General features: G+C 35.6%; 1 protein-coding gene across 6 annotated transcripts in view; it reads left to right on the top strand.

Annotated features, from left to right (window-relative positions):
- Positions 1-195: 195 nt before the first annotated feature.
- The window catches only part of TRAPPC13 (trafficking protein particle complex subunit 13), a 39,153-nt gene continuing 27,059 nt past the window's right edge, over positions 196-12,289 (top strand). Inside the window, exon 1 of one of the 6 annotated variants that reach the window (XM_070743278.1) lies at positions 196-553. In XM_070743278.1, coding sequence (XP_070599379.1) covers positions 508-553 — 46 coding nt within the window. In that variant the 5' untranslated portion in view covers positions 196-507. Of the gene's footprint in view, positions 554-627; positions 763-12,289 lie in introns of those variants that run through there. The other 5 variants (XM_070743277.1, XM_070743279.1, XM_070743280.1 and 2 more) reach the window with 5 other exon arrangements.

Here is a 12,289-nt window from a genome sequence, read left to right as displayed (position 1 = left end):
TGACAACACCTATTGCTCTAAAAAAATAATATTCGAACCTACGGAAGGCGAACCGCGCCATAACGGAACGCCATCAATTAAAAGTCAAGGTTCAGCAGAGCTACAACTATCAGAATGCATTGTTTTGATATCCCGTGTTGCTCTAAAAATACTATTCGAACCTACGGCAGGCGAACCGCGCCATAACGGAACGCCATAAATTAAAAGTCAAGGTTCATCGGAACTACAACTACCAGAATGCATTGTTTTGACAACCCATGTTGTAATAAAAATACTACTGTAATATGTATTAATCGAACCTACGGAAGGCGAACCGCGCGTCGGGAATTGTAGTTTCGGAAGGAATTGCGGTAGTGATGTCTTCCGCGAAACGTTATTGACTTAAAAGTAGCAGGCCAGAAGCAAGCAGGATTTTTTTTAAAAAATAGAGTGGATAGGGAGTGATGGGGACAGCTCGCTTCTGATCTGGACTGAAGAAAGGAAGACCCACGCGGCGTGGCTGAAACAATGGATGTGACCCAAGCCAAGCAAGAACATCTCTTGGCCTTGAAAGGTACGACTTGGTTTTCGACTCCTTGCTGTTGTGAAGCTATTTGCTTCACCTGGTGCTCGTCGTGCTCTGATTTGCATCTGGTTTAGAGGCGAAAAGGCCCAAGCTTGGTAGAAAAACCGGTGTCCCGCAACTGCGGGATCGGTTCTTCTCGTGTGGGCCCAGTGATGGGCTGCTGCCCCCACGGTGGGGGGAAGAGATGCAGGGGGATAGTAAGTTTATGCACTATTTATTGAATGTTTAATAGTTTTTTTATTGTCTTTCCTTCTCTAGTACCTCAGTATGATCCTTAATTACTTTTAAAATAGGAAATAATTAAATAGTATGTTTTTAACCATAAACACTTTCATTTCATTTTAATCATTATCTAGAACTGAACTTTTATAGCAATTAAAGAAAATTGAGCTACTTGCCTAATCTGTTATCATACTAAACCTTGTGGGTTCAGTACAAAACTTTAAAATGTTACTGTGCTCCTCCACAAATAATGCTGTCTGTCATTTGTCATTTTTATGGCTATTCAAATAATGTGACTTAATCAACTGAAAAAGAGTCCAAGCACCTATTTGAAGACTTATCGTGGTCGACTAGCTGCTCCCACCCAGTCACATGACCTTTTAGCCACCCCATCACATGATTGTCAAGCCGCTCCCACCTGGTCACATGGCCAGCAAGCTAATTTTAATAATAATAATAATTTATTAGATTTGTATGCCTCCCCTCTCCGAAGACTTGGTCACATGACTCAAGCCACACCCACAAAATGAGCCACACCCACAGTGCGGCAGTAAAAAAATTGGCACCCCATCACTGGGACATAAGGGCAGAAGCAACGCTCTTCTTCGCACTTTTTATGATGCCTTACTCGGGATGGACAGTGAAGTGGGAGCAGGGATAATCGGGTAAAAACAGGGAGATGTGTGAGGCACAATTTCATCCCCTCTTTCCAATTTGATCAGTGGGAAGGATAATAATGATGATGATGATGATGATGATGATGATGATGATGATGATAATAATAATAATAATATAATGAAAACAGTGTGGATCATTGATGTCGCCATACCAGGTGACAGTCGAATTGATAAAAATACAAGAAAAACCTAGGTGATATCATGATCTTAAAATCGAATTACAACGACTATGATATAAACCAGTACAGGTGGTCCCAGTGGTAATCGGCACATTGGGTGCTGTGCCAAAAGATCTCAGCCAGCATTTGAAAACAATAAACATTGACAAAATCACAATCTGTCAGTTGCAAAAGGGCACTGTACTTGGATCTGTTCGCATCCTATGAAAATACATCACACAATCCTAAACACTTGGGAAGTGTTCGACTTGTGATATTGTAATACAAAATCCAGCATATAAATCTCATTTGCTGTGTATTACTGTATTTTGTGAATAAAATAACAACAACAGTTGGATGAGACCTTAGAGCAGTGGTCCCACATGCGGCCCACTGAGGCCATTTATCTGGCCTGCCAGTGAGTGACAACAGCACAGGGAAAAGAGAGAGAGAAAGAAAGAAAAGGGAAAGAGAGGGAGGGAAGGAGAAGTGGAGAGGAATGAAGGAGGGAAGGAAGGAAAGAAGGAGAAATGGGGGGAACAAGGAAGGAAGGAAGGAAGGAAGAATGAAATGGAGGGACAGAGGAAGGAAGGACTGTTTTTTGGGGGGGTTCTTCTCTCAACATACATTCAAACAACACAGTGTACCATCTAATTTTCCATGAATAAAATGTGGTATTTTGTTAGTAACTAATATCAATCATCAAAAAAGTTGCAAAAGGTTTTTTTTCTAATTTTGTCATCCAGTTACATTCATTTTCTTTTAATTAAATTCCCTCCTTAATGTTCCTTCAAAAAGTGCAACACCAATTATATTTCTAACTTATTAACCATTATGCCAAAGTGCTTCCTTCTTTCTTTATACATTTTTCATAAGCCAAGAAAACCTTGTATAGCCAGATGTTAACAAAAGAAAATTAAAAACGAAACATAAACATACAGTATATGAATTTCAGATCTTCTCCCCCCTCTAATTAGTACGTTCCCATTTTGTTTTTTACTTTAAAACAAGGTATGTGCAGGGTGCATAGGGATTTGTTCATAGTTTTTTTTTATAGTCCTGCCCTCCAAGAGTCCGAGGGACAGTGAACTGGCCCCCTGTGTAAAAAGTTTGGGGACCCCCACCTTAGAGGTCTTCTAGTCCAACTCCCTACTTAAGCAGGAAACCCTACACTCCTTCAGACAAATGGTTATCCAACATCATGCTTCCTATGTGGCTGTGCGCATTCTGCAAACGAGGCAGAAATAAGTTCATTTCTGGTTTTTATTCTCAATTTTAGCCATAACAAGAACAAGTCTGACGAGAAATTATATGGTTAGTTTATGAAAATAAAGCCACCAATTTTGTATCTTCTTGGTTGGTTCTCCTAATAAACTATATGTATTTAGGGATTGTGGATAAGAAACCCCAAATAAAGAACTTGATAACTCTGTTCTATAAAGCAAATCTCAACCTACAACCTTTTATTTAGAAGGGCACTGGGGAAAAATTATTTATGACCATGTTTCACACTTGCTACCATTGCCGCATCCCCATGGTCATGTGATCAAAATTTGGTCACTTGGCAACTGGTTATATTTATGACAGTTGCAATATCCTGGGTCATGTGATTTTGTAACCTTTGAGAAACGGAGTCCATGGGGCAACCAGATTCACTTTACAACCATGTTACTAATTGAACAACTGCAAGAAAGGTTGTAATAATTGAGCAAAATTCACTAAATAATTGCCTCACTTAATAATGAAAATTGTAGTCATAAATCCAAAACTACCCATATCAAACAATTGTACCAGAATAGAATTACAGTGATACCTTGTCTTACAAACTTAATTGGTTCCTGGACCAGGTTCTTAAGGTGAAAAGTTTTTAAGACGAAACAATGTTTCCAATAGGAATCAATGGAAAAGCAATTAATGCGTGCAAGCCCCAAATTCACCCCTTTTGCCAGTCGAAGCGCCTGTTTTTCGCTGCTAGATTCCCCTACTGGGATTCCCCTGAAGCATCACAAAAACATGGAAGTCCGGAGGTGGGGTTTCCCATGGAGGGGAGCCTCAGGAGGGGAGCCCAGCAGCGCAAAAACGGGTGCTTCGCTGGCAACGGAACTCCGGAGGCGAGGCCTCCCAGAGGTGGCGGTGGGTTTGTAAGGTGAAAATAGTTTGTAAGAAGAGGCGAAAAAATCTTAAAGCCCGGGTTTGTATCTCGAAAAGTTTGTATGACGAGGCGTTTGTAAGACGAGGTATCACTGTATATATGTTAACTTATGGATATTTCCCCAGTTTACTATTCTTGAAGAAAACAAACAGCTTTTATTTTTTGAAATGCATAATTACTTGTTTATTGGCATTCATATAATATATATTATTAATATGTGATAATGTTAATATTACTGTTAATACAGCTGCTGTGACCTAGAGGTAGAGCTCTTGCTTCACAATCAGGAGATTGCGAGTTCGATCCTAGGTAGAGGCAGATGTAAATTTAGGTTTCCTGCTGGGCAGTGGGTTGGACTAGATGACTGGCAAGGTTCCTTCCAACTCTGTTAATCTGTTAGTTGAACTAAGATGCACAAAAATATGTTTATACATATACACTTTTCTTTAAAATTATTACATCTCGCAGAGTGTCCTATTCAGAAGAGAGTTTACTGGTGGGAAAGCGGTATAACTTGGGTTGACAAAAATCTTAGGTGGGGGCACATGTATGGAAAATTTGGTTCCTTATTTGTGTATATTCTTTTCATTCACATATTATAGGCATGAAAATAATTTTTAGTGCTGGTTTTTTGATGATTAGCAGACCTAATAACAACCGTAATAGTTTTAGTGAGTTTAAATAATATGTTTGTGCAGATTATAGGGAAAAACATTTAAAAGCCTATTTTCAAATTATTGAAGATTTGTTTAAGGCTAGTATCACTTTTTCAGGCTTGTTGCCTCTAAAGCCCTTCTGCTCAAAAGCTAAGATAATTTATGCTGAATCTTTTCAAAAATGTGCACATGGATTGTATTTTTTTTTTAGTGTGTCTGTACTAAAGCTTAAAGCAGCTTGTCTAGCTTGTTTTTAGAGGTCTCTTCTGGAACTACGACTCCCAGAATTCAAAGCCAGCATAAACAGACGATCTAGAGGGGATAAATAGGGAAATTGAATGACATGAAACTTAATATGTGATGATTAACATAATGTATATGTCCAGTTATTGTACTGTTTGGGTCAACTAGGAAATATCTGAACATTGAAAACAAAAGATACCATAGTTCCAACTCATTTGTTTCCTATTGGTAACACAGCAACTTATGGTTTCAATGACAATAATAGAACTAGAAAGAAGCTGTTAATAAAACGGAGGGTGTCATATACCATTTGAAGTATTTTTCCAAAAGTATATATTTAAAGTAAAATAAATTGGTACAATAATTGACTAACAAAATCACAATGAATTTGATGGTAAAGTTGCTAGAGTATCTTATTACTTCTACTCCAGGTCCTGTTCTCAGCTGCACAGCACACAGAATAAGATTCATTTGAGCAATAACATCTTGTTTGTTGAGACACGCCTGCCCAGAAAACTTTTAAAATAAGACATGGACTCTCACTGTACACGGATGGAAATGGTTCTGCACTACCGAGCTTGGGAAAAGGACCCTGCAGCATTACAAAATATTGCAGAAGAAACCCTGAAGAAATTTCCTAGACGGCAGCTGCCAGTCTTCGTACCCTGGTTTCCAAACACTTCATGTAAACTGCCTATTAAACCTAAAAATGCTCCTCCAGTTGTTTCTGTTATAGAAGTAGAACAAGTGAAACCATCTATTGCTACTTCAGAAACTATTTTCAACACTTCCTTATGTTATAACAGTGCAGAAGGGCTTAAGGAATTTCAACCTAATGTAAAAGCTGAACAGACTTTGCAGACCGAGCATGGAGAAACTGACTTGACCAATTTGGGAAAGCCATCAGGACCTGACAAAGGCAAGCTAAGGAGAACTTGGAGTGCTTCTCTACCTAGATCAAAACTTAAAGACAGCATTCTTCCTTTATCTCTAGAATTGCAGAGAACTTTAACAAAATTAAAGCTGCATGTATTCTATAGAGGGTGGTGGATAATAGAGCCATCTATCTGTAACAACCAAGTTTTGGAAGACATTTGGATAAATCTTAATAGCATGATCAAACACAATGAACTTCCATCTTGTAACGCTACAATCCAGAGACATGAAAACCAGATTTTGGTTTTTTGTGATATATTATACTGTGAAAATGTTGCAAACAGCCTTAGGAAAAAATTAAACATTAAGGGAAAGATGAATCTGCTTGTTCACAAATATGGGATTATACATAGTTTCTAGTTTTTAGCTAAAGTGAATGCCACTTGGGATTTGATAAACCAAAATAGCTTATTTGTTGCTGTATATTTGCCAAACACACACTTCCATTCACCACTCTTCCCAACAAAGGGCTAAACAGTAGGTAGCATTTACAGATGGGTTAGTTGAGCATTAGGCTCAAAGCGATCTATTTCTTCTATGCCCTAGGAAGCTAAAATCTAAATCTTGAATGTTTGTGGAGGAAACGAGCAAAAAAATGCTAAATAAACTACAAATGGAATTTATGGATTTATTAGCTGTGTCTTCTGGCAGGATAAGTCAAGCAGAAGTAATCATGAAGCATGTGCTGGTTATAAGGCACTTTAATGATACATGGTGAATCATACTTTCTTATAAGCGATAACAGACAAATACAAGACTATTTTAAATGTTTCTAGTTCTATAGGAACTAAAAATACCAATAGTTTGTTGAGCTCTAGAAATCCTTATTGTAGTCTCACATGGTTTCTGAATTTACTATTTAATTAAATGATTTTCTTAATATGATTCAGTCCACATGGTCAAGTGGTAATAAAACATATTTGCAAATGAATTGATTTCTACAAGTTGTAGTATAGGTTTTCCAAATAATGAATACTTCATTGCAATTTAAAATGCAAACTAAAATGATATATAACGCAGATTAATAAAATGATTGTAATAGAATTATAAGGCTGTATTTAGAGTTTAAAATGTAAGTCAAAACTTCACGTGACTAATTCACATAAATTGTGCAGAAGTTATAAAAGCGCATTGTGTCTCCATAGCTGTAACACAAAATTCTGCAACCTAATACATACTTTTGGAATCTCTGTATGCTAATAGATATTGAATGTAAAACATTTTTGAGTAGTCTCGTTAACGTTACTAAAGGTCTTTACAAAGAGTCAGTATTAAAAAAAAATCTCAACATAAAACATGGAAAACTCTCACCTGAGTTGATTGGTGTAACCTCTAAGGAGCTGAGATGTTAGGATATCTATCCTCTAAAAGTGCTGAGAATAGAACATTAAGGTGAGCTGAAGCAAATGCCCATTGTTAGATTACATTTTGCTTTTCTATCATAGGAAATGATAATACATATTCAGATCAGAGCCTGTAGAAGAGAGTCTTGTTTGCAGTACTCTTTTACTTTTGACATATAATTGGCTGATGATACTAATGAGAACAGCTCAGTGTGAGCCATGTTAAGCCTTATATGAACAAATAAAATAACTAGCAAATCTGGATTTGAATCATTTCAACTTCTAATTTCAGTCTTTCATTAGGGACAAATCTAAAGGTCAAATAAAGAAACTGTTAAAACATGATTAGAATAAAAGACTTAGTTGTTTTCTATATAGTAAATTGTGTGATGATTTTTGCAACAAATAATATGATGTCTGAGAGGAATATAATTTCTTTCCTGTATCCAGTCCAATCTTTAAATTGCTGAGACCAGTATTTTAGACCACAGAACAGGTATTATTGATAAGTGTAGTTTTCTCACTAGAGATTTGAAATATTGTATATCTCCAAAGTATTTGAAACATTTGAACTGCTCTGTATCATGGTTATCTTTGTAAGATATTTGTAATAATTATTTCAAGAGATTTAATGAAGCAAAAGAAGAATTTGGGCTGCTTAAATCTGCTGCATGGAAAAATATTAAATTAATATGTCTTAGCTGTTTGATATGCATTTGAAGTAATAGCATTCACTAGTAATCTGTAACACAGATTACTAGCATGGAATGTTCTTTAGAGAATTCTAAATCAGACTTATTTTTATTGAATGCCGAAAAATAATTTAAGCTGGATAATTTGCAAAAACTTTAGTGGGTAGTAGCCTACTTTGAAAAAGTAAATTGTCATATGTCTTAAAGAATGTCAGATAAGAATACAATATAATTCAATAATATTCTTTTTCATATTTATTAGACATCTTGGAAGATGTTTAATAAGGCTTGGGCCTTTATTTTTAAATACTAGAGATGAAGTCGAAGAGACCAGGTCCTGATTTGGGCTTGTTTTATGATAGCTCAAATATCTCAATATTTATTCATATGATTTTGTAAACTAAAGTAAGTTTTAAAATGTTGATATGATATTGAGCCACTAACACAAGCTTGATATTTACTAATCTTTACTGAGCTTGGAGCATAACTAAGAAAATAGTTTTGTTGGAATGAAACTGATTACTTTGAAGAGAACCTGTTTTTCTAGTCTATGGAATATACTGTACTGGCATCAGTGGAATATATAAATGTACCTCTTGAGAACCAAATTCATTTTGGAGAACTTCAGACCTTAGCAGCTCAGACCTATTCTTATTCTCTTTTCACCTATGATTTGTATTTCTGTTTTTCATAATGTCTATTTTTAAAAGTGATTTTATATCTTTTATATTGTTGTTTTTACTTATATGTTGTATGTGCCAAAAGTTGCCATTGGTGAGAAAGGCGGTTATAGAAATTTGATTAAGTAAATAAAATATTCTACAAAAGAGTGTGATTGGGATCCTTATTTATTGGGACTCTTGCTGCAAAACTCCGTATAAACATGTATTTAGTAATATTGCAGTTCATACCTTTAATGGTTGAAAATAAATAAGTTCCAGTGTGTAAAACAATTGGTTTTTTTTAAAACAAACATAAAGCATATGTGAAATAAAAACTCATATTAAAAGCAGTTGAATCATTGGATCTATGTTTATCTGCCTAGCATAATTTTTTTAATTGTTTTATGGGTAATCCTTGACTTATAACCATTTGTTCAAAGTTACAACGAAACTGAAAAAGCTGTCATAATATAGAACTAGAACAATGGGATAAATTATGGAAAAGGAATTATAAATTGACGATGGCAGTATCCTACAAAGAAAATGCCATCAAATATTTTATAGATGGCATTTTCTCCCCACGAGATTTACCCCCAGCGAGATTGGCCAAAATGTTCCCAAATTTATCCCCTGAATGTTGGCGATGCACTTACAAGTCAGGAATATTTTATCATGTGTGGTGGACATGCCCCAATACAAGGAAATGCTGGTGCAAAATCAATAAATGTCTGGAAGAGATTATAAAACAAAAGATAGAACTGAAACTGGAACTGTTTTTACTGGGAATATTAGATTTGAAAATGGATAAAAGTTTTCACTGTATAATGCTACGCATGTTAACTGCTGCAAGAATCGCCTTAGTGCAAAATTGAAAACAGGCTAATACACCTTCAGAAGAAATAGTAATCAGATACTCGAATGTGCAGAAGTGGACAAAATGACCATGGAGTTAAAAGAAAGAGAAGTATCAGTATTACAAAGTATGAAATAGAATATATAAGTGGTTAAAAAGCAGAAACCAAAATAAGAAATAGGAGTTTTAAATTAGATTTGATTAAATATCAAAGTTACCAATTATTAAATAATTAGTATTGTTATAATCGTTATATTGTTATAGTGGTTATAACCGATAGGAAGGCAATGTAGAAGAATGAAAACAGAATACAGTATATACGTTGATTTGAATGGCTATAAAACTACGTTGTTATGTTTTGTGTTTTGTCTGTTTCTGTTGTTGTTTTCTTGTTTTTAAAGGTGAAAAATGTTTAATAAACACTATTTAAAAAAGAAAAGGCTGATTTACATTTAGACCTCACACTTACAACTCTAAGATCAGAATTCAGGCACGTGGCAAACTGGCATGTATTTATAATTGTTGCAGCTTCCCAAGATCGTTTGTGAGACCACCACCCAGCTGCCTTCTAACAAGCCAAGTCAATAGGGGAAACTAAATTAATCTAATGACTGTGTGATCCCCTTAACAACTGCACTGATTCGCTTAACCATGGCAAAAGAAATCATAAAATTGGGCATAACTCTCTTAACGACTGTCCTACTTAGCAGCATAAATTCTGCCCCCAGTTGCAGTTATACATGAAGGACTACCTGTCAGGAGTTCTTCCCACTTGGCCATTCATTGTCTTGCAATTTGCTAAAAATTTGTGACACCACATTTTTCCTCAACTTTGACCTCAGGTCATACAGCAACCATTAGTCTAAGACGCTTGAAACTTTTAAAGTATGTTTGGCCCTAAACATTGTGCTGATCCACCAAATTTCCGCCTTATATTACTACTAGTTTCCATTCTAGAGCTCCCCAAACTTGGCAAAAAGCTTTGCAGAGCTCATGCATCTTCAGGAGGATTAGGTTGCTTCCAGCATTGGGCTATTGCCATTCTAGTTGCGGTCAATATATGTACTATTAAGTAATACTTATTTTTATCTATTTTTTGATCTGTAATTCCAAGGAGGACCGCTTCGGGTCTTCTGTTTACTTTAATTTGTAACATATCCGTTATCCACTTTTGTATTTTAATCCAGATATTTTTAATTATTGGGCAAGTCCACCAAATATGATAATAAGTCCCCATTTTTTCCTTGCATCTCTAACACTGTGGATTTATCCCATTATACATTTGTGATAGTCTTGCCGGAGGGAGGTGCCATCTATAGTACATTTTGACAGGTTTTCTCCAAATGCTGTTGACTTTGTCAGTTTATAATTTTTAGTCCAAATTATATCCCATTTGTCTAGGTTTACACTGTAACCAAAATTTCTACACCAACTATGTAAATTATTTTTAATATTGCAGTTCATACCTTTAACGGTTGAAAATAAATAAGTTCCAGTGTGTAAAACAATTGGTTTGAAATAAGGACGTAAAATTTTGCACACCTCAGTTATATACCATAAGGAATATATGTGCAAAGTTTCATTGAAATTAAAGGTTGAGTGGAGACACCTGGTCCACTTGACAACAATTGATCCAATTATGATACAATTGTTATATTATACATCCCTACAATTAAGGACAGGGCTTAGTTATCTTCACAGTTTAGATCCCTTGACAAAAGTCTCAGGAGCTGCTGGAAATTTTCACAATTTAAACTACAGAGGGAAAACTTATGAATCGTTACTTTGGAGCACCGAGTTAGCATTATTGGGTGATTTTTTTTAAAAAAAACCCTTGGTATTTGCATGGTTGGTCTTACATGAATGGTTGCTGCATTTCTATACTGGTAGTCCTCAATTTACAACAGTTCATTTAGTGACTGAAGTTACAGTGAAAACAGCAACTTATGAACATTTTTCACATTTACAACCGTTGCAGCATCCGCGTGGTCATGTGATCAGAATTTGGATTCTTTGTAACTGCTTCATATTTATGTCCTGTGGCCCTATCAGCTTCTGACAAGCAAAGTCAATGGGGAAGCAAGATTCACTTAACTGGGTTATTAACTTGACAACTGCAATAATTCAATTAAGAACTGTGGCAAGAAAAGTCATAAAATGGGGCAAAACTCTTTTCACAAATTTCTCACTTAGCAACATAAATTTTGGGCTCAATTATAGTCATAAATTGTGGACTACTTGTATGCTTGTACTGTGTTCAGTTTTCTTCCTTCTTGAATGTCCTATCAATATTAAACATAAACTTATCAATATTAAACATAAACTTCGTTGTTTTGATTATAGAAATGTATACTACTGCTCCTTGGATGATCCCTTAAATATGTCAGTGTTTTAATGTGATCTAATTCACAAAGGATAGGATTTGTATAAAAATAATTTTTCCCAAATCTCATTGTGATGGCAGATATTAAAAGACAATCAGATGCATATATTGTATATGCATATACTGTATCATGATAATTCCCTGTGTTAATTGTCACCAACTTCAGTGAAGAAAGTTAAGAAATTTTAGATTTTCTTAGGGCTTCAATTACACTCCAATTCCCTATTTACACAGTTGCAATCTGAAAATGCAGAAGTAGCAATAGAAATAGCACTTAGACTTATGTACCATTTCACAGTGCTTTACAGCTCTCTCTAAGCAGTTTACAGAATCGGCATAATGCCCCCAACAATCTGGATCCTCATTTTATCCATCTTGGAAGGATGGAAGGCTGAGCCAACCTTGAACTGTTGAGAATTGAATTGCTGAACTGCTGGCAGTCTGCAATACTGCATTATAAGCACTGTGCCACCAGGGCTCTAATTGATAGAATGATATTAACAGTAAACACAATTTTCTTCTCTTAATATTTAAAACATTATGCTGTCTTTTTTATTTATGTTTGTTCTGCGGCGTGTCTCAACCGCCCGTAATTGCAGGGTAATTAGTCTCAAACAGACACACACACCACGATAGATGGAAAACAAAAGGTCTTTATCAACAGAAAAGCAGAAACGACTCCCTTTTTAAATGTCAAAGGGATTTTCTGGTACACACAAGGCACAGGTTAAATGCAACCCAATTCCT

This window comes from Erythrolamprus reginae, chromosome 2 (genome assembly GCF_031021105.1).
Source record: "Erythrolamprus reginae isolate rEryReg1 chromosome 2, rEryReg1.hap1, whole genome shotgun sequence".
Lineage (NCBI taxonomy): Eukaryota > Metazoa > Chordata > Lepidosauria > Squamata > Dipsadidae > Erythrolamprus > Erythrolamprus reginae.
Note: the sequence above shows the minus strand (reverse complement) of the source record. Positions and strands in the feature narration are given on the sequence as shown.